At 36.8% G+C, this 27,664-nt stretch overlaps 2 protein-coding genes across 7 annotated transcripts in view; one reads left to right on the top strand and one right to left on the bottom strand.

The window, feature by feature from the left end:
- Nucleotides 1-4,122, top strand: part of Sin3A — a 39,851-nt gene extending 35,729 nt beyond the window's left edge. For all 5 annotated transcript variants that reach the window (XM_053765574.2, XM_053765573.2, XM_053765569.2 and 2 more), the window contains exons 21-23: nucleotides 978-1,176; nucleotides 2,234-2,414; nucleotides 3,157-4,122. In XM_053765574.2, the coding sequence (XP_053621549.1) occupies nucleotides 978-1,176; nucleotides 2,234-2,414; nucleotides 3,157-4,024 (1,248 nt within the window). In that variant the 3' untranslated portion in view covers nucleotides 4,025-4,122. The remainder of the gene's footprint in view (nucleotides 1-977; nucleotides 1,177-2,233; nucleotides 2,415-3,156) is intronic.
- Nucleotides 4,123-7,869: 3,747 nt separating this feature from the next.
- On the bottom strand, nucleotides 7,870-26,910 carry Hmgcr (HMG Coenzyme A reductase). 2 transcript variants are annotated; one of them, XM_053765579.1, is made up of 3 exons: nucleotides 26,731-26,910; nucleotides 14,915-15,096; nucleotides 7,870-14,105 (listed from the first exon to the last, which is right to left on the bottom strand). In XM_053765579.1, exons 2-3 carry the CDS (start codon nucleotides 15,069-15,071, stop codon nucleotides 11,731-11,733), a joined length of 2,532 nt encoding a protein of 843 aa, XP_053621554.1. In that variant the 5' UTR covers nucleotides 15,072-15,096; nucleotides 26,731-26,910; the 3' UTR covers nucleotides 7,870-11,730. The 2 variants fall into 2 exon arrangements, with proteins under 2 accessions (XP_053621554.1, XP_053621553.1); XM_053765578.1 differs by lacking the exon at nucleotides 26,731-26,910 and adding an exon at nucleotides 22,107-22,379.
- Between the last annotated feature and the right edge of the window lie 754 nt (nucleotides 26,911-27,664).

Below are 27,664 nucleotides of genomic sequence, written 5' to 3'. Positions count from 1 at the left end.
ATCTTTATTTGCTCAACAACAATATACACGAGACAATTATGAAACCCATGCGATGTAGTGCGACAGACTGTCTGTGTTGATCACTCGCATGCTGCCTTCCTGCTGATGTCTCTAAAATATATTTACTCTGTATTTAAAAAAAAAACACGTAAACAAAATAAAAATCTAACTTACCTTAAAGTTTTAGTTACCATTATCTTCCCATACGGCTTGGCCAATATTAATGAATTTTTTTTTATGTATATTCAATAGGTCTGAAAATAAGTTATTTATATTTTATACCCTTAAGTGATAAGAGTGTCACACGCCACACGAGCGAAGCCGGAACGGGCCGCTAGTCATTATATAAATATATAAAACTAGCTGTGCACCACGGTGTTACCCGCGCATGTTTTTAAAAATAAAACATACGATTTTTACGCACAAAATGTTAAAGCACAGTAGCGCCATCTACTTGACTAAGAACCATTGGCTATCAGACGTTTTGACCAAATCTTACGGGATTCGCGCACTTTCGGAAATTATTAAAAGTACCCTATGTGTTAATCCAAGGTATCGACTACCTTAATATCAAATTTCATAAAAATTGTTCCAGCCGTTTGAGCGTGAGAGATAACAAACATACTCATAAACTTTTGCCTTTGTAATATTAATTAGATTGTGTATTATAAAAAAAAAAAATATTTTCTTTGGACACATTTACCACAGAAATTTATCTACATTTGGAGACATAATAAACGACTTATTTATGTATACTATTATTATTATTATAAAGAGATAAGCGTTTGTGAGTTTGTGTGTTTGAGGCGGGTAATCTCCGTAACTACCGAACCGATTACAAAAATTCTTTCACCACAAGAAAGGTACATTGTCCAAGATTGCTATAGGCTATATTTTATCTCAAAATTCCCACGGGAGCGAAGCCCCGGGCAACATCTAGTTTATTATCAAAATAACATATTTCCTCCCCACCCCAGGGCTTCAACAAGCAATGGCGCGAGCTGAACGAGAAGTACTACCTGAAGTCACTCGACCACCAGGGCATCAACTTCAAGCAGAACGACCTGAAAGCGATGCGCTCCAAGACCTTGTACAACGAGGTGGAGGCGGCATACGCAGCACGGAGGCCGGGCCCTCACTTGGTAGTGGACTACAACATGCAGAGTAGGCAGGAAGGTGAGTCGTGTGTTTACAAATTCAAATTTTCAAATTCAAAATTCTTTATTCAATTTAGGATGATATACATCACTTATTGACGTCAAAAAAATTACTTAAACTAAGTCTACTGCCGGCTTCCAAAGCGCAGGTGAAAAAGAAGCGGCGCAACAAACTTCACCGCAGCCTTTTACATCAAATCAAATCATTTATTTTATTTATTTTTCTATATTATTATAAAGAGGTGAGCGTTTGTGAGTTTGTATGTTTGAGGCGGGTAATCTCCGAAACTACTGAACCGATTTCAAAAATTCTTTTACCATTAGAAAGTTACATTATCCAAGATTGCTATAGGCTACATTTTATCTCAAAATTCCCACGGGAGCAAAGCCCCGGGTTATATCTAGTATTTATATATTTGGAGAACCTACAGCATGCAATCTTAATTCTAGACAAAAACAAGATATTACAAGAAGCCAATTACAGATTCCCGCCGATAGTAATTTATTCAGAATTAGACCTTCACAGGCACTTTTTCACGTCAAATTTTATATTAAATAGTAATTTCTCACAAGCTACAAACTACTGGCATTTCGGAACAACCACAGCTGAGAAGAAATGCCGAAAGAAACTCATTTGAAAAGTGTTTAAATATAACAATATACACGAGACAATGATGAAACCCATGCGATGTAGTGCGACAGATTGTCTGTGTTGATCACTCGCATGCTGCCTTCCTACTGACGTCTCAATTTGTGTTATCTCCTAAATTATTATAGTACACTAACTGCTCCACGGGGCTTCGTTCCCGTGGGAATTTCAAGATAAAAGTACTCACTCTTTACTTAACAAACATACATACACACATACATCGTCACGAACTTTCGCTTTTATAATGTTAGTAGGATTTTTGTACGACTTATATAAAATTTGCACATAATATTTTTCTCTTCGATTCCAAACTTATTTTCAATTCAATTATACAACATACACATCCTCAAAAAACTTTCGCATTTATCAAATCAATATTTAAGTAAGATTTATCTTCAACAATATTGAAATGAAATTAACGTTACAGCGATCAAAATAATGCGAGACGCGGCCGAGCTGTTGATCCACCACGCGCGGCGTCAGACCGCCATCCAGAAGGCCGAGAAGCGGAGAATCAAGATGCTGCTGCGGAGATTCCTGCCCGACCTCTTCTCGCAGCCTCGGATACCGCTGTCCGACGACGAAGACGAGAGATCGGACCACAGCAAGTGAGTTTCGGAGATCAATCGGACTCACATCATCATATCGAGTGTGTTATTGCTAACACTGGTGTCGGACTTTATTCAAGTCGCCATTAAGGCATCTGACATGACTTTACGGTGCGCCATCTAGTGGCAGGTAGTCGCGTAAACACTAGTGAACTAAACTGTCAAATGTGTGCAGGTTTCGTCAAAACGTTTTCCTTCACTGGAAGCAATGGTCTATGAAAACTACTATATAAGTCAGATTGGTATACAAACTCATATGGTAAGAGTAAGGTACGAACCTGAGACCTTTCGATCTACAGGCGGGCGTCTTAACCATTACACCACCACCGCTTCAATCGGAGTTATTGCTTCTATCGCGAATCGTCGTGGGATATCCAGATTGTATTATGAGATTTAACTAAAACAAATGTACTAAATTCATAAGGTAGCCTTCGAATAGGACCATTTAATACATATCCTCCCGTGCTTGCCGTACGAGGCGACTAATGGACACACTGGAGGTCCCGGGTTCGAACCCCGGTCAGGTCTATGGATTTTTCAGATTGACCTGGGTCATTGATGTATATGCGTACATATATATACGTAGATTGAGTTATCCATAACACAAGTTTCGAATTTATTTTGGGGCTAGCTCAATCTGTATGATTGATAAAAAGTTGTTTCATATTTATTAAGAAAAAAGGTATCTGTTTTGACTTGTAGTGAGACAGCCTAGTGACATAAACATTTGTTTGTCCTTTAGCGCGTCATCGCCGATCTCCGATTCGGAACAACAGCCGAGCACGGGCGGCAGCAACGGCTCCAACGGATCTTCCGAAACCCGCTTCGTGTGCTCCTGCGCGTGGTACCTCTTCCTGAGGCTGCACGCCTTGCTCTGCCAGCGGCTGGCCTTCGTCGCCTCCGCGGCCAAGGCGGCCGCCGCCGACGGAAACGGAAACGACAGCGCCGCCGTGGCGCTCCGGCTCAAACCGAGCGCCATACCCGCCACGGAGCCCCGCCAGTACTACACCGCCTTGCTGGACTTGGTCAGGGGAGTGTTGGACGGGAACACTGAGCCGTCGGCGTACGAGGACGCCGCGAGGGAAATGTTCGGCATCCGGGCGTACCCGGCGTACACGTTGGACAAGCTGGTGGCGGGCTGCGTGCGGCAGCTGCAGCACTGCGCGGCGGAGCCCTGGTCGCTGAAGTGCGCGGAGCTGTGTGCGCGCGGTGGCATGCGCGGCGCGCACAGTCTGCTGCGGCGCGCGCGTGATGCGCTGCGGCCCGACCATGCGGCCTTCCTCGTGCGCGTGCGCGCCAGCGACGCGCTCTCCGCCGCCTTCACGCTGCTGGACACCACGCTGCGCGCCGAGCGCCACACGCCCGTGTTCCTGCGCCGCAACAACCACAACCACCGCAACCGGCTGGCCGGGGCGCCGCGGCCGCACGCGCCGCCGCGGCCCACGCGCAAGGGGGTCCCCACTGTGAGCAGCGAGCGCGAGCGCGCGCAGACGCTGCGGTACTTCCGGCCGCGTGAGCGCGCGCGCGCGCGGGCGCAGGCGGCGGGCGCGGCGCGCGCGCGGCGCTGGCAGGCGTGGCTGCGGGCGCGGGCGCCGCCGGACCCCAGCTGAAGGCCGGACGCCCGCGCATCGTGTTTTAGCGGTGCGCCCTAGTTAGTGTACAGGCTCAGTCGATAGGAGAACAATAAAACGTTATTATATTTATATTACTACGTTGTTTTATTGAATCACTTTTTTTCCCCGACCGTATATTAAAAATTCGCAATTGATCGTCGATAGTAATTCTTAGAATGTAACTTGGCACAATTTTACAAGCAATCGTAATTTTCGCAACCATACTAAATTTCTCATTCGTAATTTTCAGTCTGTTCAAAAAGTGATGAAAACAGATTTAATTTTTGACGAACTGCGTTTTTTGCAAATGATTTGTCGAGATTGGTTGATAACAGTGCTGCCAGATAACAGGTGTCTCCTGTTGGCTGGCGCCCTCATTTTATATCTTCACGTTTTGGCCAAACTCTATATTCTTGAAATAAATGTAAGATCTGTGTAGTCTGTGTTTAATGTCAAAAATTCTCGAAATATTTTTGGACCTAAAACGTGTGCGTTACTCCAGCTAGAAAGTATCTCATCTACAGAAATATGAATAGAACCTATAATTAGTGCCTAATTAACTATGTATGTGCCCGGCATAAAACATTTGTCTGTGGAAAAAACTATTTCTGCTGGAGTAATGTTGTTCTAGAAAGAAAATTTTAAATAATCGGAGAGAGAAATATTGTTCATGGTCAGGTAGCTTATGTGTGTTGAAGTATGTGCCGCGAAAATATAATTTATGCGTGTTCAGGTTATGAAAATACTGAGATTTTCACTAGAGTAACGTTTTGCAAAATACGCATGTAGACTAAATATACACGAGTAACTCTTTGATATGTGCCCATGGTACATATAATTAGATTTATGAAAATACTTATAATTTAAGAGTGATCGCACATTTTTGAAAAACAGAAAAAATCGCAGCGCCAAAATGAAAAAACGCACAAGTCCCCTGAAAACTGTATTCGATCCTTCTTGATGCCTATATGACCATACATAGCTGATTAGCCCCTAATTATAGATTCTATTCATTCATATTTCTGTAGGCGACACTTTAGCTGGAGTAACGCACACACCTAATGTGTGCCTAGCAGCTTATTAACAAAAACGTGATAGGTGTGGCGTCTAAAAATATAATGCATATTGTTTGTTGGATGAAGAGATACACAAAGACAGATTCAATCCCCAGGCAAACCGGAGTACCTAAATACCGATGGCGCAAATGTGGGAGAAACCCCAAAGTGGGAAAAGGGGTGAAGAAGAATACAATTTGTTTTTGCGTTTCTCGGTAATTTAATCGGTACACTAGCGCCCATTTTTATTAATCGTTTTTATTTATTCGCGAAAACTAAAAAGTAATTTGTACAAATATAAAAAATATATAATGAATAAGTTCTTGTAAATTGAAAGAACAGATTATATGCTACACAAGATGAATGATTTTTTATTAGAAAGTATGTATTATAGTTTTGTATTCAATTTACAAAACCTAAAATCGTGTAGTAAATTGTGACTATATCGTATAAGGGAAAGTTATAATAAGTACTTTATAATAAAATCCCTTAGATTCTAGAAATTAGGTACTAAAATCCTTATCTAGTGTGGCATAATCCATAAAGCTTTTTAAAGATTTCCCTAGTAAATGAAATAAATTGATAAAAAATTGTGTATTGATAAATATGTATGCTCCGTTGTTCTCCGCCGTTCTCACGTTGGCGTACGCTGACGGATCAACGTACGTGCGTAGGTACATAACCTATAGAGAACAACGGTGCCGCAACGTGCTGCGTCATCGCAACGAAACACGACTGAACAATAGGGTATGACAGTATGTACTTTAGTCTTTGTACCCGAAAATTCCGTAACACTAATTAAAATCGCAAATCATTTAAATAAATAGGTACCTACAAAATATTTAAGTAGTAACGTTTTTATGTTATTTACATATTACGAACACGAGACATTTGTAAACTTCGGCCTACCTTAAAGTACAAGTAAATATATAATAATGTGTTTTTCATGTCAGACCTTTGACCTTTCACAATGGAAAATATAATCGTTTGTGTATTATCTTCACAGCTTCACAGGTGAACCTGAATTATCACGTGAATTATCACGTGCGCTAAATTTTGCTATTTCGACGTAAATTGCTGGTTTTTATGTAAATATATTCAATGTACAGGAATTGTTTTTTCTACTGTTTTATTATATGTATTGATTATAATTATATTATTCAAAATATTACAGTTTTCTATTGGACACAGTTGGCACAATTTCCTAAAAATAAAACGTTGGCTACCAAAACCCATGTGTATGTATGTTCGTAAAATCTACTGGACGGATTGTTATAAAATTTAATCTTTAATTTTTATCCCGAAATACCTACGGGAACGAAGCTCCGGGGCGCAGCTAGTATTGTATATCTAGTAAATATCCTTTTAAAGTCTAGCATAACCTTCTGTGGTATGTTTGTGTGTACGTTGTTTTCGCTATTGATTAAAAGAAATGGATAATATATGTGAGAGGGCTCTCTGGGTCGGTAGCGAGCAGAGAGCCCTCTTGGCCATTTTTTTTAAAATTATTAGTCTATGGTTTTTGGGGCCGGAAAGAAAAGGGGTGTGCAAAAGTTGAAAACAAAGTTAAGTATGTATATACCTACTTACGGAAATAAAAAAAACAATGGGTAGGTTACTATATAATACTTACATGATGTGAGGTAACTGACACTAATCTTTTGTTTGTTGTTACTAACATCATAGATAAGTATTTTGGACTACGATCTATTGTATGTTGTACTGTAGTGTACAGCTAACCTAAAAATATTTTGTTGTGGTGGGCTCACATGAAAATCCATGGTATTTAAAAATTTATTTTTGTCACTTTTTCACAACACAAAATTGAGCAATATGGTTCAATCCGAACTGTGTAGTTGTATGGAAATTGATAAGATAGGGGCTACCTTTTACGCGGGAAATTATTTCACATAGATAAATCCATGACTCATTGCGACCGCAACACATTGTAGCTCCGTTGTACCTCGAAACTTCATAAGTACTTAGGCACAGAGTACTTTCTATTTATAATTACTTAGGTAAGGTATTTATTTTTACGTTAAATTTCTACGTTTTTTTTTTAAGTGTCATGGCTCCATCGTTCGCCATAACAATGATTTTGCCAACGTCAGTTCTGCGATGTCTGTCGACGGACGTCGAAACGACGCAGCGCGATTGAGCAATGGCTCTTAGTTTTCTTGGCCTTTGTTATTTCATATCGACAAAAAAGACTAAAGTGCGACTGTCATAATTGATGACAGTGGCATTAAAGTCGCTACTAGATCAAAATTGTCATGTTTCCCTTGCTCTGCGGGGGAAGTCTTATGTCGGCTCCACACTGTCGTCGAACAGTTTGCCAAACTTTTAAGTTCGGTATACATCGCTGGTTTTAGCACTGCGGTAAATAAAAGCACTCATACTAACTACGCAACGTTCACACATTCGCGTGTGTCTGAGTTCGGCGACAGTGTGGAGCTGGCATAAAGTATTATTTTTTGTGTATTGTGTACGGGGCTCCGTAGCTCATCAAGGTGTGACCGATTTGGATGCGGCAATTTTGATAGCTAATTTTTATGCGGTGATTCTTAGATATGTATGATCAAAATCTGTTCAACCGTTAAAAAGTTGTAGCGTAAGAAATATTGAAAGTTGGGGGTTTTTTAATTTGTCTAACAAACTTGTTTTATTTATACTCCCAAGCGGGTAAATGATGGTATGTGTCCTAGCATCTTTTGCCACAGTAGGTACCCTGTAACCACACCGCCTCTCTCACCCTTCAAACCGGTATTGTAAATTAAACACAAGAAATTCAGAAGCACCAATGTATTTCAGTCAAAGTTACAAAATGTATTAATTAATTATTATTAAATTGTGACTAAAATTTTAATAATAACACATTCATATACCACACGATGCACAGCAGAAATTGAGTAATTTTTTGAAAACATACAATTTCTAATTGTATCTGAATAATGAAGATTAACCGATTATTCGTTTTTTGTGTAGTTTTCCATAATTATCGTCTGACAATAACATATAACAATAATTTTGTCTTACACACTTAAAATAACATTACATGTATATATACTATATATGTGTATATATACTATATATGTGTATATATACTATATATGTGTATATATACTATACATTATCAACATATAAGCAAATAAAAAAGAAATTTATATGACCATATACGTTTGCGCTGAGGCAATATAGTCACAAATATATTAGAATGGGTGTGAATATAAAATCTATCTATTATCTATAAAATTAAGTCTATATTAATTCAAAGTTAAATTACAACTGCATTCCATTTTAAATAATATCTTTGATCAAACTAGTGTTGAAAAATCGATGCTATCGATTGCAAAACAATCGATTTTTTTTTCAAGATTCTTAGGGGCTGTTTCACTTACACCACTTTCTGATGAAATACCATTAAATAAATATATTTCATGATAATAACATGAAACTATATCATGTAACAGGCCCTTCCCATAAAGTTACTAAAAGGTGTTTTAAATGAGCACGTTTTGTATTTTTCATTTTTTTAACAACACATTGTCAACAAGAACACGTATGTGATTTTAAGTTAAAAATTGTTCGTCATACTAAGTCCAAATAATTTAAAGAAAATATTACAATGTATACTTGTTGTGAAACCTAGATACTACAACGCACTGTTTATATAAATTATGCTAAATATATGTATATGTACAGGGATACTTCTTATACATTGGCAATATTTTGTCTACACGCTCAGTCCATGATTCTGAACAACTTTTAGTATGGGAGTAACTCCGAAATCGCGGGAAAAAATCAGCTGTTCTATACAAAATTAAATACCGAACTTGTGGAAAATGTATGGATCAGCTGATGTTTTTTTGTCACGATTTCAAGGTTGCTTCCATACGAAAAGTTGTTCAGTACCGTCGACTGAGCGTGTAGATACAATAATGCCAATGTATCAGAAATCATAAATCTCTGTATACTCTAGTAATATTATTAAATGTTTTTCTGTATAGCTAAAAGATTGTTCCGATTATATAGCTATATTGCTATAGCAAAAGAACGATTATGTCTAATCACTAAATTTTGAAAATTATTTAGGGATGTATTATTACCTCGCCCGCCTCAAAAAAACTTAGACTTTACAAATAAGCATAATACATTCGATATTTAATAGTTTTTTTTTTAATTTAATAGGAATTATGACAATTCCGAAAATCTCAGTTTATGCGGGCGAGGTCGCTGGCACAAGCTATACAATTTCACGATTCTTCCGCCCGTCTATCGCGGAGAATCGACACAAAATAGATAAACATTTTTTTGTCCGGCGCATTTGCACCGGTTTGTATCGTAAACGGAACAGAAGTGGATATTCTGTCATGGATGTCGTGCGAGGCGATTAAGGGAAAAGCCTTGCTCGGAATAGAATATAAAATTACGACTAATAAAATATAAATAATACTTTATTCGCATAAAATAAACATTTTCGAAAAGTAATAACAATAATTAAAGACTAAAAATGAAGTGTCATATTCATAACGGTTGAAAATTAAAATAGGTTTTATCTCTCTCATTTCACAATGAAAAAATTAGACAAAACATAACTAATAAATACGTGTATACTATTTAAAACGATATTTTTTATGGAATTTCACGCTTTATTTCTACAATATAAAATGTCAACACAATTCTACCGCGCCGCTCCCCCTCGGCAAAATGGCGTTCATTGAAAAGTGATCTTTAAACCATTCTCTGTAGACACAATTTACATTGACAACACGGGAACTGAAATATAATGCGATTTACTATTACTATTATAATAAATCATAAAATAAATTAAAAAACATAACCAATTTTACAAAAACTAAAAAAACACACGACTTCTATTCCACTATTCAGTTTAACAAATTCTCATACAAATATAAATTTTTAAGTGTAGAAAAAGTATTTGCATGAAAATGTTATTGTTAAAAGTACTATTTATTATAATCATTGTAAATCAAATACAGTTTTATCTATAAAGGGTAGAAAACAGATTTTTAACGAACTTATTTTTTTCCATTGCAATACTAAATATAATGGTCAAGATTGGTTGATAAACACCAAGTGTTGCCAGCTACGAAGACACAGCGCCACCTTTTATTTTCTACTCTTTAAAGACAAACTGTCTAAGTACAGGATAAGCTTAGTCTAAAAAGCAAAGTTAATTTAACCATAGACTCATATATAGAGTTACCTACTAAACATGAACAATATCGCTACTAGAAATCATAAACAATAACGTTTGTTCTTCTTGATTTTAAAAGTTTTTATTGTCTGGTACTCTTTTCTTTTATTATTAATAAAATAACGCGATTTACAATTTTTTGTTTTGATTAAATTATAAAAGGAATGCTTTATGACATTGAAATTGTGATATCACAAGATGTCACTGTCAAAAAAGGTCAATATGTCGTTTTTGACATTAGAAAAAGTATTCTATTTGACAAGTTGGAAAATAGCTAGATTAGCTAGGTAATTAACAAAATTGGTAAAAATGTTCGTGTATATTATGGTGTCACTCATTAGTCCAGATTTTTAACGTTTTTACAAGCGCTTTGTATAATGAGGACATAATTAAAAATACCATTTTAATTTACCTTATATAATGTCTAATGCTTCCCGCCAATAATATCCAAATTTTCAGGACAATGTTCAATTGATTTTCTTGTCATTTGGCAGCATGCAGCAAGGATTTTTTAGGCCGAAAAAAATTCGCACATTTCTATCGAGAACAACATTTTTTTCCCGCATTACGCATAGATAAGTTAGTTTTTCCTATAAGTCTATTATGTAAACAATGTCACCGTGCCTTAAAATTTTACAGCAATATAAATTAAAATAGACTTTTTAGGAAATTACGTTCGTGGTCAAGGTTTTACATTAAAATATTTGAAATTTTATGAAAAATTTTTTTAACACAATTCAATAATAAGTAATGTGATGATTGTTTATACGTTAGAAAGACCTTGGAAGATTTTTTGCAATACGCGGAAAATATAGGAATATAGTTTTTATGTGTTAACATATGGGATTTTACCCATGATGTTAACACATAAAAACTATACTATATGAATAAATAAAAAAGTACTTAATGATTGGAAAAAACAATATTTTGTTATGGATTTAATTTGAAATTCTAGACATTGCAAAAACATTGTCAAGAAAAAGTACTAATTGAGTACACCTGGCTTCAATTTGCTTCATTTTGCAGCATCCATGCAAAAATATAGTAATATTTTTTCACATACATACACTATATTTAACTCTCTCCCTCACACACACACACATACATAAATAAATTGCATTCTTTTGGATCGGCATAAAGTTTAAACTGTTAATCAGAAAAAAATAGCAACAGTCACACACTATTCAATTGATCTTATTTATTTGACATATACTGATATCTCAAATAGCACTTAACTTCGAATTTTGCATTTATCTGTGTTGCGTGGAATGTAACACACGCAACTGTCACATCACACAGCTGATAAATCAACTAGACAGTAGGTTTTACATCACTGGTTAAAATTACCGGTTACCGTCCAATTATTTTCAACATATCACATGCACGCACACGCTAAACTAACATTTTAAACAAATAACCACGAACTTTCGTTATAAAGTGGGCACTTCCAGAAATAACGCATTCCTTTCATACGTGATTGACTGTTGCATATTAACAGCTGATCTGTTATGACGCATGTGTGATTTAACAAGATCAGAATTGACTAATGCAGCCATTAAACTTAGCTCTCCGGCTAAAACTGTAGCGCATATCAAAGAAGCAAGTCTTGCAGAATTTTCTGCTGGTATTTCCCCAGCACCTTTCACTCCTAGAATCTCCAAACACGCCGATTGTGCTGGCAACACTGTACCGCCACCTATCGTGCCAACTTCTAAACACGGCATAGTACAAGTCACGTATAAATCTTCCTTGTTTTCGCCGCACAATTCCATATTTGTAGAACAACTGCTGCTAGTGACATTCTGCGCTGGATCTTGTCCTGTTGCGATGAAAACTGCTGTTACCATGTTGGCTGCGTGCGCGTTGTTACCCCCAATAGACCCGGCCAACGCTGATCCGGACAAATTCTTGATTTTGTTACAACGCGCCAAAGTTTTAGCGTCAGTTTTGAAGATTTTTTTTAGATTTTCAGCTGAAATTGTCGTCTCGCAAACTACCCGCTTCCCTCGACCTTTAACCCAATTTATTGCAGCTGCTTTTTTATCTGAACAATAGTTTCCAGAAAGACTGATCACCTCCATATCAGGGAAGTAGTTTTTGATTAGTTTCAAGGCGTTTTCAGCTCCTTTCGACACCATATTCATGCCCATAGCGTCTCCTGTTGTCGCTCGGAATCTAACATATAAAATAGCTCCGTCTACTCCTATATGAACTTCTTGAAGTCTCGCGAAACGCGACGTAGAATCGAAAGCTTCTTTTATTTGATCATAATTCTGTTTGTTGTCAATCCATTGACGGCATTCATGGGCTCTTACTACATTAGGAAGCCTCACAGCCGGTGCTCGTGTCATACCGACATCTTCGACTACGCTTGTCACTCCTTTCGGACCTATAGCTTTTGCACCTCTATTTGTTGACGCAACTAATGCCCCTTCAGTCGTCGCCATTGGAATCATATACGCCTTACCATCTACTACTAACGGACCAGCGTAACCAACTGGTATACCAACATAACCTATTACATTCTCGCAGCAAGCGTTCAAGACTTTATTATATTCGTAGTTTAAGTAAGGGAGGTTGTTGATGGCTTCCTCGGTTTGGAACCTAGATGACACTACTTTCCTGCGCAATCTGACGCCTCTCAATGGATCCCCGAGAACTGTTTCGAGTTTATGCAAAGGTATATGGGACTGTTCCACTAGCATGACCACTTCTTCGTCACTTAATGATGCCGCTTTCTCTTCTGATCGGTATATTTCCAGACATTCGGCCAATGGACGTTTTTTTGCGTTAATCTTTGCCGCGGAAGAACTTGGCGACAACACTGGCCACTCTTCCTCGTGGAAAACCGAGTCTTCAGTTTGCGTTGAGACTTCTGAATTCGTATCGTCTCCGACAGAGAACAGTGGTTTACGTCCAGATTTAGTGTCTTCGCTGTCATTTTTCAACACTTCCTTAACTGTCATATCATTCATATCTATAATCCAGTTCCTCTGCTCTTCAAAGAACACGAATTTAATGATCAAAGCGCACAATAAAGTCGCAATAACAAAATAATCAGCGCTAACTGAAAACCATTTGACATACGAGTTCAATAATACGTTTTCGTTTGACGATGGCGCTGTGTCTATCGGTCCTTCGACGATTCCACTGTCGGCACTCCAGGGCCATCTGCTGGTTAAGTGCACACATAACAGCCCAGCAGCCATTATCATCTTCACCCTTTGAACAACAGGGTTGGGTTTTAGATCCGCTTCGCAAAACGGACTGTCAGAGCTAATATCCTTTCTGCCTGCAGCGAAATCTGCCACAAGCGACAAACAAGCTGGATAGAACGTCACAAAAACCACGTAATCCACCAGCAAAGCGAGACACGCGAAGCTACACATATGCTCCAATCTAGGCACACCAGACAGCGCGCCAACTCCAACTAAAAGTACTGCTAACAAAGTGTCCAGGGTTGCCGACGGCCCTAACAATGCTAGAGCCCTTCCAACCCTCTTGCCTTGGTCTTGCCCCGCTGACCAACCAGCTTTAGCCATCCGTGCGCCTCTGGCCACATCAGCTACCAACAAAAACAGAAACGGAGCATCCTTAATGCTGGCCAGTTCAGTGAAAAACACCCCAGCCAATGCTGAAGTGAAGACGAAGCTGGCGAAGGTGGAAAAGACACCTGCTACGATGAGGAGGTATTTTGACGCGATCTTCTGCAGATTCGAGACTTGATAGTAAGCGTAGAGTAGGGCGGCGCATCTCACAAATGTCATGAGAACCGCGTCTGCCGCTTGGTACTCCGCTTCGAGCCCTGTAATTAAATAAATTTGATTTGCAGAGAGCGTAGACGAATTGACAAATATGTGCGCAGGGTGCGGGCCAGCACCGACAGCGTCCAGAGTATGGTGGCCAGCAGACTGGACTGTGTGTACATCGGTCGCTGTTGCGCAGGACCACGGAACTAGGTAGCAGTGAATGATGCATGTTTTGTGTTTTTTTTTTGTATTTGCATTTACTAACAATAGGTTAAGGTTTCATTCTTACTAACAAAACTGGACTTATGGTCTGAATAAAGTAATTTTATTATTTATTATTATTCATCACACGTGTCTGTTTCATTCTCGCGTGTTGCTGGGCTCATTCGCGCCTACGATACCCCGAAGCCCATGGTCAACGAACCTTAAAAATTTGAAGATTCGAAGACGATTCGACGTCAAAGTTTTTTAAGAATGCTGTTGTTGCCAAGTCTTTGGCTACGCTCGTACGACATTCACGTTTATAATGAGTATATTCTGGCATGATAGGGATCAAAACTTTTTGAACGAGTTTATTTCGGCTTTGCAGCATTGGTCTTACCAGTACTTAGTAAGTTTTGACAAATACAATATTACAGGTGACTTTTTAATCACTGGGCCTTTTTGTCATACGCATACTCAGTCCAAGATATTTAACAACTTTTCGTATGGGAGCAAGCCCGAAACCGCAAACAAATCAGTAAAAATTCCCAAGTGATCAAAAGTCATCCTGTAGGTATAATTTAAAATTTGACGTGTGAAAAAGTGCCTGTGAAAGTCTAGTTTTTCAAAAAAAAGATTTCTGATCAGCGCCAACTCTACATACCAGGGCAGGCCTGCGCCCAGCCGGCGCAGCGCTCCGGCCGTGCGCCTGCGCCGTGCCGCTCGACGCTGGCCGCGCACGCCAGCAGCGCCAGTGTTGCCACTATCACCTCCCATTGGTGCCGCGCACAGAATTCTCCGTGCGCGCCCCACACCTTCATCACGATTTTTGAATGCAACTTGTATCTGAAAAAAAAATTGCGATCTTAAGCCACGAATGATTAATACGGTAATGTTTTAATGCCGGCAAATCACGTAAGGAACAAATGTTTGGCTGTGCCGCTCCCGCCTGGCCCTGGCAGAAACCCAAGATGTGCTGGCTTGATGTCGTCAAGGATGATATGCGTGACAATGGTCTGACAACTAGGGATGCCGACCGTGCGACGCTAAGACGTTAAAGTAATAAAGTGGACCTTGGGCTCCGACGCCCAACGGCTGAGGAAAAAACCGGGAATACGCTCAGGTGAGAAAGAAAGAGAGAGAGAGAGAGTAAATGGATTGTTGAGAACTAGGAATGGTAACTCCGATCGATAATCAATATTATAATTACTTATATTTAGATTTTATTACAATTTTCAATCCTTATCGAATAATCAAATTTTTGACAACTAAATCTAATCTTAATAGAATAATCTAATTTTTTGACATCTAAATTATGACATTAGAATCGCATTCGTCTGCTTAGCTACGGGAGCGAAGCCCCGGGGCGCAGTTAGTTTCTTATCAATATAAGAATTTCGGGAAAAAAGTTACCTGAGTGTTATTTCAAGTTATATTCCATGTACCAAATTTCATAAGTATCCGTCTTGTAGATTTTGCGTGAAAGAGTAACAAACATACATACACACAAACTTTTGCATTTATAATATTAGTAGTAAAGGATCATATCAATATTACGCAAACAAATGTACAAGAATTTATCTTTATGTTATGGACTGTTCATGTCCTGTCAAATTGCAAATTTGTCCACCTGAGAATCTGTCCAATTGCGAATCTGTCACTTGCTATGGAGGGAAATAAAAGACTAGAATAAAGTAAACTAGGCTGTGGTGAAGTTTGTTGCGCTGCTTCTTCTTCACCTGCGCTTTGGAAGTCGGCAGTAGACATAATTGTAAGTAAATTTTTGACGTCAATCAGTGATGTATCACTTATAATATGAATAAATAATTTTGAATTTGAGCTAGTCATATTAAGTAATAATTATGCTAATTATTATTTATCTGTTGCGTGCAAATAATTATATACATATTTATATTCTATACTAGCGGTACGACCCGGCTCCGCTCGTGTAAAACCATTAGGAACCATACTCTATCTATCGGTTAAAACCGCATAAGAAACCGCGTAAAATCCTATTTTCCGATTACAATTAATTTTTTTTGTGAAATTTTATTTTTGCATTTTTGACGTCATATTCTTTGTTCAGTAAATTTTTGACGTCATTTTCTTTGTTTAGAAAAATGCCAATTAATATACCGGCCAAACCCGATTTCAGGAGAAACTGTGTTTGCCTAAGCTAAACTAATTCTTAGCTAACTGGTATAGCCTAAACTATACTAGTTCGTCCTAAGCCCAGACCTAACTAGGTTATCCTAATAGAAATACACACTCTCAGGATAAACTGGCATTGCCTAGTCTAAACATTATAGAATATCTAGAAAGACAAATATTACATGACATGGTACATTGAATAAAATACTATTTAGTTAAAATTAATAATTTCAATAACACGATAACGGTAACACAAACAATCACATTCGTTGACCTCGGTGGCGAAGTGGTAAAGTGCTTGCCTCTGAACCGAGAGGTCCCGGGTTCGATCCCCGGTCGGGTAATGACGGGAAATGCTCTTTTTCTGATTGGCCCGGGTCTTGGATGTTTATCTATATATATATGTATTTGTTATAAAATATGGTATCGTTGAGTTAGTATCCCATAACACAAGTCTCGAATTTAGTTTGGGGCTAGCTCAATCTGTGTGATTTATCCTAATATATTTATTTATTTATTCTAACTAATAATAAAGCAATTTTAACAATATTAATTAATGTTTATAATATTAAAACACTATTTTAATGCTAATTCGGAGCCTTGGTTTGTTGGACTAGGCTAAATTAATTTAGACTAGGTCATTTCTGTTTAACCTGAGTGTGTTTATTTCCATCAGGACAAACTACTTTGGCCCAAACTATATATATATATATATATATATATATATATATATATATATATATATATATATAATGGATGTATTAACTTTGACCCAATGGTTGCCCAATCTGTTACTAAGATGGCGGAGTGAAATCAAACACACTAGTCAAGGTTAACACGGTTTAGTAAACGGTGGTGACTATACCAGTTTTGTGGTTATGTGGATCTACTATATGTCTGACGACCTCCGTGGCGTGGTCATCATGCCGCCGGACTGCTACATTGGAGGTCCCGGGTTCGAATCCCGGTCAGGTCAACATGAAAAATGATCTTTTTCAGATTGACCTGGGTTTGGACGTTAATCTATATATGTATATGTTATAGAATATAGTATCGTTGAGTTAGTATCCCATAACACAAGTTTCGAACTTACTTTGGGGCTAGCTCAATCTGTGTCATTTGTCCCTATTTATTTATTTATTATTTATTTATTTATTTACTTTATACATATAGTAGTTAATTATATAAATATTTAGTTATGCCAAAAAATAAAAAAGTAAAATAGGGCTATCAATACATAATTAAAAAATTATGGTGTATAGTCTCAATCGTAACTTAATATAATATTATATGCGAAAGTAAGTTTGTTTGTTTGCTAACTCTTTGCGCTCTATCACATCGTTCTTTTTGAAATTTTGTTATACATGTAGTTTGAAAGATTTAGATTTGAAAGATTTTTTAGGTTAATTATAGTTTTACCGGAGCGAAGCTGGGACGGGCCGTTAGTTTGCTATATAATTTTTCTAAATTGGTAGGTATTAAATTGTTCAATAAATTTTGTATGTAATGTATTAATTAATTTGAATGTACGACCTCGCGTGTCAAAAGAAGAAGAAAAAAATGATCTTCGCGTGTTCCGGTTTGCATTTTTGGATAAAATTTAACGAATCGAAGGCCGGACGGCGTCTTCTAAAAAATATGCCAAAAACCTTTGAAGATTCGTCGATGATTTTATTATAACAGTCGGTTGTAACATTACAACCGGATCTTAAAACTTTTGAAGTAATTTTTTTCAACAAGCGGAAACACGCGAAGAGAAAGAGAGAGAATACTGATAAAAGAAACAACAACGAAAACCGTAAATATGTGTACATTACATAGAAAAAAGGTTTATGTGGAACCCCTCAGTGCGTGAATTCGACTCACACATAACCGGTATTTTTGTATGTCTTCTAAAATTTAAACATTTCACATCGATTTCAAGATTTCACCGTTCATATTTAGAAGTTATTATTGTATTTATTTATTTATTTATTACTATTTAACAAGACTTGCAGCTAAGTGACAAATATATAGAAATGATAGTAAAAAACAGAGGCAACTAAAATTAAAAAAAAAAAAATACAAAAATTAAAAAAATAAAAATTAATCACACGCCGATGATCTCACACGAGTCACGGAATTGAATCAGTTTTAAAAATCTAACATATTTATCTTTATCATATTTAAATAATTTTCATATTTACAGATAACACAAGAAGAAAAAATCCCTATCAGCTCGTATTCTATATATATACTATTATTATAAAAAGGTAAGCGTTTGTTCCTGATCCGTAAAGTGAGTTTGTATGTTTGAGGCGGGTAAGCTCCGAAACTACCGAACCGATTTCAAAAATTCTTTCACCATTAGAAAGGTTAACAACATTATTCAAAATTGCTATAGGCTATATTTTATCTCAAAATTCGCACGGCAGCGAAGCGCCGGGCAACATCAAGTCCTTACTAATATTATAAATACGAATGTTTGTCTGTTCCGCTTTCAGGGCTAAACCGCTGGACCGATGTTGATGAAATCTTGTATACGTGTATTTAAAAAGCTCCGTTCAAACATAGGCTAGTTTTTTTTTCAAAAATCAATCCCTAAAATGCTGGGTTATGCTATAATGGGGAGTGAAAGTTTATGCAAAGCATAAGCGACTTAAACGTATTATAAACACGAAAAATAGGTATATTTAATCTGTCAGAAGTAAATATTCTACGCTGACGAAGACGCGGGTAAACAGATAGTAATATTATTAACCAGCTGCCTTTGGGTATAAAAAATCTTATGGTAACTATAGGGAATAAACCCGAACGCAAAAGCTGGTTTGATGAATAATCAGAAGGTCAAATTATGTGGAATGCAAATTTATTACGCACAGAAAAATGTTGTAAAACCAGTATTTTAAAGTGACGTAGCCATGGCCTAAGATTTATATTATCGTTGGGACAAATCGCTTAACTCCCGTTAATGGATCCCACGGAAAATGTAAAAAAAAATACGATTTCGCGTTTCAAAATACGCAGCGCCATCTATCGACTTTTGTGGTACAAAAAAATCCATGCTTCCATGCTAATATTATAGATGCGAAAGCGTGTCTGTCTGTTCCGCTTTCGCGGCTAATCCGCTGGACCGATTTCGATGCAATATAGTCTACTTTTTCTTTCCCAAAAAAGCAACCCCTAAATGACTATGATGGGGGCGTGAAATTTGTATGAAAATCATGTCTATTCCGTTTTCGTAGAGAAATACACGCGGGCGAAGTCGCGGGCAAAAGCTAGTATGCCATTTTAAAGAGCTACGGATGCTAATTATTTTTACTGACCATCAATTTTAGAATATAAATAAAAAGGTGTCCGACTTAAAAATTACGGATGTTTCATCATACAAACTTGAACTATAAAAATACAGATTTTAAAATCATAGCCATTTCAATTTGATTTATCTACACTATTATTATAAAGAGGTAAGCGTTTGTGAGTTTGTATGTTTGAGGCGGGTAATCTCCGTAACTACCGAACCGTTTTAAAAAAATTCTTTCACCATTAGAAAGGTACATTATCCAAGATTGCTATAGGCTATATTTTATCTTGAAATTCCCAAGGGAGCGAAGCCGCGGGCAACATCTAGTTAGTGTAGATATTAGTTGGGTTGGGGATACCTTTGATCACGTGCGGAACGCGTGTTTAAATGACCTCAGATCTTTAAATTCTTGTAGCATTCTTTTGTAGGCACATGTAACATTTCCGTATACACAGAAAGTTACCCTGTATAGACCCTATGACGGAGGCAACAGAGACGAATTTCCTGTGAATTCGGGTGATTTATGAGACAATGAGGCGATTTAAAATTTATTGGACATTTTATTAAAGAATGTAATGTTTTATGAGCGTAGGGGAAAATCTAAATGTTATTAATTTATTGGAAACAGGCGTTGTTTAATTTTTTTTTGTAATCGAATCAAAAAATAAGTACATGATACCTACTTTTCACTATCTCTTACTAATTCTTCGCGTTTCCCGGTGCATTCATGGCTGTAATGCCCCGAAGCGCGGGGTCAGCGTAAAAAAACATGCAATATCTAATATTCGGCTGTGATTTTACGACCGGCAGCCTGTCTGACGTTAACCCTCCTTGGGAATGCTGTTGTTGTCTATCAGCTGTCTATACTGTCCCTTAGTCGCCTCGTACGACATACCACGGGAGGATATGGAGTGGTCCTATTCTAGGGCGGAACCACACGCCCCGCAAGAAAGAATTAGTGTATTTCCTTGTGAAATAAATTATTTAGTTTAATATACTTTGACGTTTCTGGGACACCAAGCAGTTTTTGTTGTCAAAAAGGCGTTGACAATATGTTTGGCTTGTTAACAAGATACACGGTTGTGGGATACCTTTAAAAAAATCCACATATCTATCAATTGACGACGTTAAATAAATAAATATATACGGACAAATCACACAGATTGAGCTAGCCACAAAGTAAGTTCGAGACTTGTGTTATGAGATACTAACTCAACGATAATATATTTTATAACAAATACATATATAGATAGATCCAAGACCCGGGCCAATCACAAAAAGATCTTTTTCCATAGCACATGAGTTGAATGTTACTTGTAAGTTTTGTTCATGTAACCTGTTGGTGTACCTAAATAAATAAATAAAAATAAAATAAATCATGACCCGACCGGGGATCGAACCCGGGACCTCTCGGTTCAGAGGCAAGCACTTTACCACTGCGCCACAAATTATCTTTAGGAATAATACCATAAATTTCCGGGACTTAACCGGGACTGGGTTTAACCGGGACGGCCCACTAGTGACAAATAAAAATTTATAAATCACATTGAGTTGGCCCTGAAGTAACAACATAACAGTGTATATATATATATAAATATTACAAATAGGAAACGAAGTACAGTCAACAGCACATCCACCTACCCAAATTAATTGCAATATAGCCGCTATCACCGCGCCATAAAGGTTCATACAGGGTAACTTGACGTATTGACTGTACAAAGGTACCATTTATTTCTATAGACATTTCTGCCAGTAGACATTATTTACAGACGTACAGTCAACAGCACGACCAACCTATTGACGAACTCGGTGGCTCAGTAGTAAAGTGCTTGCCTCTGAACCGAGAGGTCCCGGGTTCGAACCCCGGTCGGGTCATGATGGAAAATGATCTTTTTCTGATTGGCCCGGGTCTTGGATGATTATCTATATGTTATAAAATTAGTATCCCATAACACAAGTCTAGAACTTACTTTGGGGCTAGCTCAATCTGTGTTATTTGTCCTGATATATTTATTTATTTACCTATCCAAATTCATTGCAAACTTTCCGCTGTTACCGCACCAGATGTGCTGTTGACTATAATACTAGAATAATAACATATATACTATTTACCAATAGAATTAAAGTTTTACAGATACATTTAAGTACCTAATTATTTAGAACTAGATGTTGCCCGGGGCTTCGCTCTCGTAGGAATTTTATTTTGAGATAAAATATAGCCTATAGCAATCTTGAATAATGTACCTTTCATATGATGAAAGAATTTTGGAAATCGGTTCGGTAGTTTCGGAGATTACCCGCCTCAAACATACAAACTCACAAAAAACGCTTACCTCTTTATAATAATAGTATAGATTTACAATTTTAATGTTTGTTTGTCTGTGGACTCTGGCATGAAAAATAATAAAAAAAAGTGCTCTACCTGCGATTAAGGGAACGGATAAAATATCCCAACTGTTTGACAGCCAGCTTTATTGTCACCAAAACACTAAGCAAAATTGTGTCACCGAACATCTTTATCATATTTTTTTTTTTTAAAGATCTTTATTAATTAAAATATTTACGTTTGTACTATGTCCATTATTTTGCCAATTCTTTTAAAACTTATTTTTTGATTCCATCAAAACAATTGTCACTTCTTTTTTCAAAATGTAATTTTTAACTTTGTTTTTTTTTTTTTTTTTTAAAAAGACCGGATATTGAGCACGGATCGCGTTCTGAAATTCAACTGATTGGAATCGGGCAAAATGATCTTTTAAAATGTTAATTTTGCCATGTATTTTTAACAACATGAATGAATAGCTAAAAAATTATGTAAATATATGTATGGGATGACGCACGTGCTTTGTACGTGAGCCGATATTGAGATGAGATTTGAGAAACTTATTGCGGGCAACTAAACATGGCGTGTGGACTCCATAAACGCCCGTGGATGTCGTACGAGTGATAAAAAAGCCTAGACAGCTGATATGCAACAATAAGGGAACAATAGTATTCTTAAAGAGTGTTGACGTAAGACAGGAAGGTCGTAAAATCGCAGCCTAATCTTTTTTTTGCTTTGGAACGTCGCAGCCGTGAATGTAACCGAAAACATAATAAATAAGATTTGTGTGTTTTTTGGACATTGAGAATGCTATTTGTTGCCTGTCAGCTGCCAAGGCTGTGCGTCCCTTAGTTGCCTTTGTGCGCGTTTCATTCTTTATTTTACTGCTTTTTCTGTATGTGTTTTCTACGTACAATAAATAATTTACAAACAAACATCCACCGGAGAATATGGAGTGGAGTGAATTCTAGGGCGGAAGCACACGCCAAAAACGGCATTATTGAATTAACACAATGAATTTATGAAAAAGAATTTCAAGCAGGTGGCCCAACCTTTTATTGTGTGCTGGATCCGCGCTGCGAGGCGGAAACCTGATGTGTATACAATCCAGTTTTCTTCTTTTCGAGTCTTAATTTAATTGCTAACACTGGCGTCAGACGTTTATTCAAGTCGCGTACACACACTAGTGACCTTCAAGTTTATCTGTTAGACAAATTAAAAAAAACCCCGACTTTCAATATTCATTTCGCTACAAATTTTGAACGACTGAACAAATTTTCATGAAACATGGCTAAGAACACTAGGAAAAAAAATTATCTATGGCACAAAAAAAACTAAACCTAAAAATCGGTTCATCCTTTTGGGAGCCAGATACACAGACAGACACGTTAAAATTATAAAATCCTTCTTTTTGCGTCTGGTGTTACAAATGTCAACCAGTGTGCAGGTTTCCTCACGATGTTTTCCTTCACCGGAAGCAAGTGGTGGTCAATAAAACCTATGATACAGTAAGGTAAACTATTTACTGTACAAAATCTAGCGTTAATAACACAAGAGATATTATTTTTTGTGTTCCAGGTGGAAACTTAAAACCTGACAAGTATGCAACATGCATGCATACATGCATAGTCTTTGCGTAATGCGCGAAACATACAGACAAAAAAACTTGCTTTTTATACTACGCTTATTTGCTATTTTTCATAACTCTAGATAATGAATTAACAACACTCAACGGCCCACACTAAGCACTAAGTTTGTATCGCGGGTCCGATGGACACTAAACACAGAAACGGGTGAAACACACCCAAAGACAAATATATGTGATAAAAGCGCAAACATTTGCTCGCGCTGGGATCTGAAGCCAGGATCTTCCAGATAGCGGACGGTCGTGGTGATCGCCATGCCACAGAGGTCATCGAACAGACAAAAAACCTTGTTCAAAAAAAAATAAATTAATAAGTGTAATGGATATTCCATTTGTTGGTACTGACCCCTAAAACATCCTTCAATATTTCCAAGAGTTATAGGTTTAAAAAAAACAACAAAAACATTTATCTGTTGACTCATGATGACCAAGAAAGTGGAAATTTCCACACATTTGGCACTCTGCAAAACGGCACAGACTATGTACACGAAAAAAATAAAATTATTTTGAAAAAAAAAAAAAATTACTACTACCTACCTATTACAGTAATAGTATTTTACATCTAAACAATAGAATTAAAATACATGGAAAATTTGCATTTTCGTTTAGCTAAGAATTATTATTGTTCTAGTCTGTATTGTAGTTTCCAAAGATCATAACTTGCTTCCGGTGATGGAAAACATTGTGGGGAAACCCACACACTGGTAGACTATTAAGTTCATCAGTCTATGAGACTATAAAGGCCTAGCCTCTCTTCATAGTCGTATTCCTCATGGCTGAGGGTCGTGGTCATTACTTGGAATATAACACACACAACAACTTTCTTGGCATTATTAATGAGTGGTTTGCCATTGCCTTCTCCATTTCACACACAGGTTAATAAAAATCAACAAGTGTGCAGGTTTCCTCACGATGTTTTCCTTCACCGGAAGCAAGTGGTGGTCGATGAAAACTACTATACCTGAGTCAGATTGGTATACAAACTCATGTGGCACGAGTAGGATTCGAACCTGGGACCTTTTGATCCACAAGCCGGCGTCTTAACCATTACACCCTAGCCTAGCCTAGTGTAATTAGGGATCATTTAATATTTTATATGCATGTTATTATTTCCGAGAAATAAATTAATGCCATGGCCAAATCGATCTATTTATTTAAAACCTAAAAGATATTTAATATTGATATGATGATAACTTGCGTAATAACTTAAGACAGAAGGTCCCTTAAGTAGGGATTAAATAAATTAATCGACTTGATGTTACATGGAGCTCACAACTTTTTACGGTAGAAAAACTGAGCTTGGGTTTTTTACAGCATGTTTTATGGAAAGTAGTTTTTTTTCATATTTCAACATATTTTCCTATGGTAATGTTGTTCAATTTCATGGGCTGAACACACCCTTTCCATTATACGGGTACAATGATTCATTAACAGCAAATGTAACTTTGTAATTTCCTATATTTATATGGGATTACAAAGTTATTAATGCAGTTGGTGTATCTCGAAAACTGGACCGAAATTGCAAAATTTTTAAGTTTTCCTTTGATTTAGACACTAAACACTAATTGTATTCTAAATTTGAAGCTTCTATGCCTGCTAGAAGTGCCTTAGATTTTTTGATGATCGGTCAGTCAGTGAGTGACAAAATCAAGAAACTTTAACAAGGTAAAATTCTTAAACTACTGGTTCAAATTGAATGAAAATTGAAATTTACAGTGTTTATACAATACCTGCTTAGTTACTGAAAATGCAGGCTTCCTGTTTTATCCACAACAAAGTTATTGGGTTTCGAAATTGGCCTGAATTACTTTGAGAAAAGGATGGTACGGCCGTGCCTTTCTTTTTGCTCGACTTGCGGGGGCACCGCCCCAGATTCTTATTCTTTGATTTTGTTAGTCGTATTCCTAATGGTTGAGGGTCGTGATCAATATGTGGAATGAAAAATAAACAACTTTCTTGTCAATAAAAATTAATTTAAAAAAAAATAAAAAAATGGGGTGTTTTGCCATTGCCTTTCTCCATTACATCTAATTTATTCATTCATTAATATCAAGTGTGTTATTTCTAACACTGGTGTCAAATCTTATTCAATTTGCCTAAAGGCATCTGACATTACTTTTACGACTAATCACTGCCATCTAGTGGCGAGTAGTTGCAAACAATTTAAACATGCAAATTGGTTATAATTAATATGTTAATGTGGTGGAAATAACAAGCCAACAGCGACAGATATGATGACATGTTTGAAAACAGTTTTTTTTTAATAGTTTAGTGGGCAAATACATGTTGTCTGATGGTAATGAAACACCGCAGCACATGGACAACAGGCAACCCGATATGGATCTTTACTTAATCCTACAGGGTGGTTCACAGATGTGCTGGTTTAATGAACTGAATAAGTTCAACAAAAGCAGGCGTGATATAGCACTGGATCGGGGGTCATGGAAGAAAGAGAGGTCTTAGCACAATACTGGTACATAAATGGCTATTAAATAAATAAAATAATAATCACTCATGCTAATTCAATCATTAGTCCCACTAATATTATTATAAATATAAAAGTTTATGAGGATGTATGTTACTTACTCTTTCACACTAAATCTCCTGGATGGATTGTAATGAAATTTGGTACACGCGTAGTTATTGTATTTATTAATTTAGTGTATAATTTATTAAGGTTTAAGGCTGAGCGAAGTCGGGTCGGGCCGCTCGTTGTAAATAAGCCATTAAATAAGGTCATGGTTTAGAAAGTATAACTGGCCACAGAAAGTGATTCATACCGTTATTCAAATCTTCAATAATTCGTTCTAAATGCAAAAATTACATGAAATAATGTTAGACATACTAAATAAAAAAAGGTCTTGAAAATTAGCACTTCCGAAACTGGAAACCCTGACCTAGCTAAGGAATGTGGCAAAAGTACACATATTACACAACTCACAATCATCTACAATGTAATTTAGTTTATTCACCTCAACATTATACAATGAGTTATAACTCAAATCATAGAAATACTAAGAAAATGTAGACCAAAATACGAAGCGAATTTCACTTTCCCAAAAAATTTCATTTACTCACCAATTCTCCTAAGCAGGATGTTACTGGTTATTTGTATGTTTTCTGTCACTATTTCCCAGAAGTCCTCTTTCGATGATTGAACGTGTGATGTATTAGATAAGATTTATTAAAATAAATTCTGAGAAAGTGGCACAATGTACGACACACTTCATCAGGTTTTCATGGTGGACTAAAAAAATTGGAAAATACTACTAAACTACCAATTTTACGTCAAAAATAATGTAGCCATTGTTAGATTTTTTAAAACTATCAATGTATTTATTTTATATTTTATTTAATAGTACGTATTTAATTCCAAGATGTAATCGAAAATAAAAATTGGTGAGGTGAGGCGAATTGTAAACATTATTTTTTATACAAGTTCTGCGATGACGACGATAGCTCATATTTTTTGTTTACTTTATAACCCGGTGACTAACGAGGATTTACTATTTAGATGACAGCATTATGTAACAAAAAGTTCATATAACCAAAACTTAACAAAACTTCACCTGAATGTCGACAAGAAAATAATGACAATAAACCATGGTTTTAATCCATCAGGATATTTTATATTAGAATATTTATTTGTATAAGCTAAAAGGAAATCTAAATCAATTGGTATAGTAAGAAATAATCTAAATCATTTTGTACGACAATAATGCCACCTAAAAGAAGGCCAACGCCAGCTGCAGAAAGATTTCGTTGTGATCATATACAAGGAGAAAGATTCCATGCTCATACAGACGACGTGTTCAGATATAATTGGTGGGAAGTATTCTGCTTTCCGTACATACTATGCGCAAGATTCTGGGACTGCTGCGTATCATTATGTTCTGGAACAAATCAATGTATGGTTTACTGGATGATGATCCAATGGCTTGTTTGCAAAATCACCAAAATAACAACGCCGAATGCTATTATCTTTCCCTACTATTTCTACATGTTTTGTCAA

The sequence above is a fragment of the Plodia interpunctella genome, chromosome 27 (assembly GCF_027563975.2).
Source record: "Plodia interpunctella isolate USDA-ARS_2022_Savannah chromosome 27, ilPloInte3.2, whole genome shotgun sequence".
Lineage (NCBI taxonomy): Eukaryota > Metazoa > Arthropoda > Insecta > Lepidoptera > Pyralidae > Plodia > Plodia interpunctella.
Note: the sequence above shows the minus strand (reverse complement) of the source record. Positions and strands in the feature narration are given on the sequence as shown.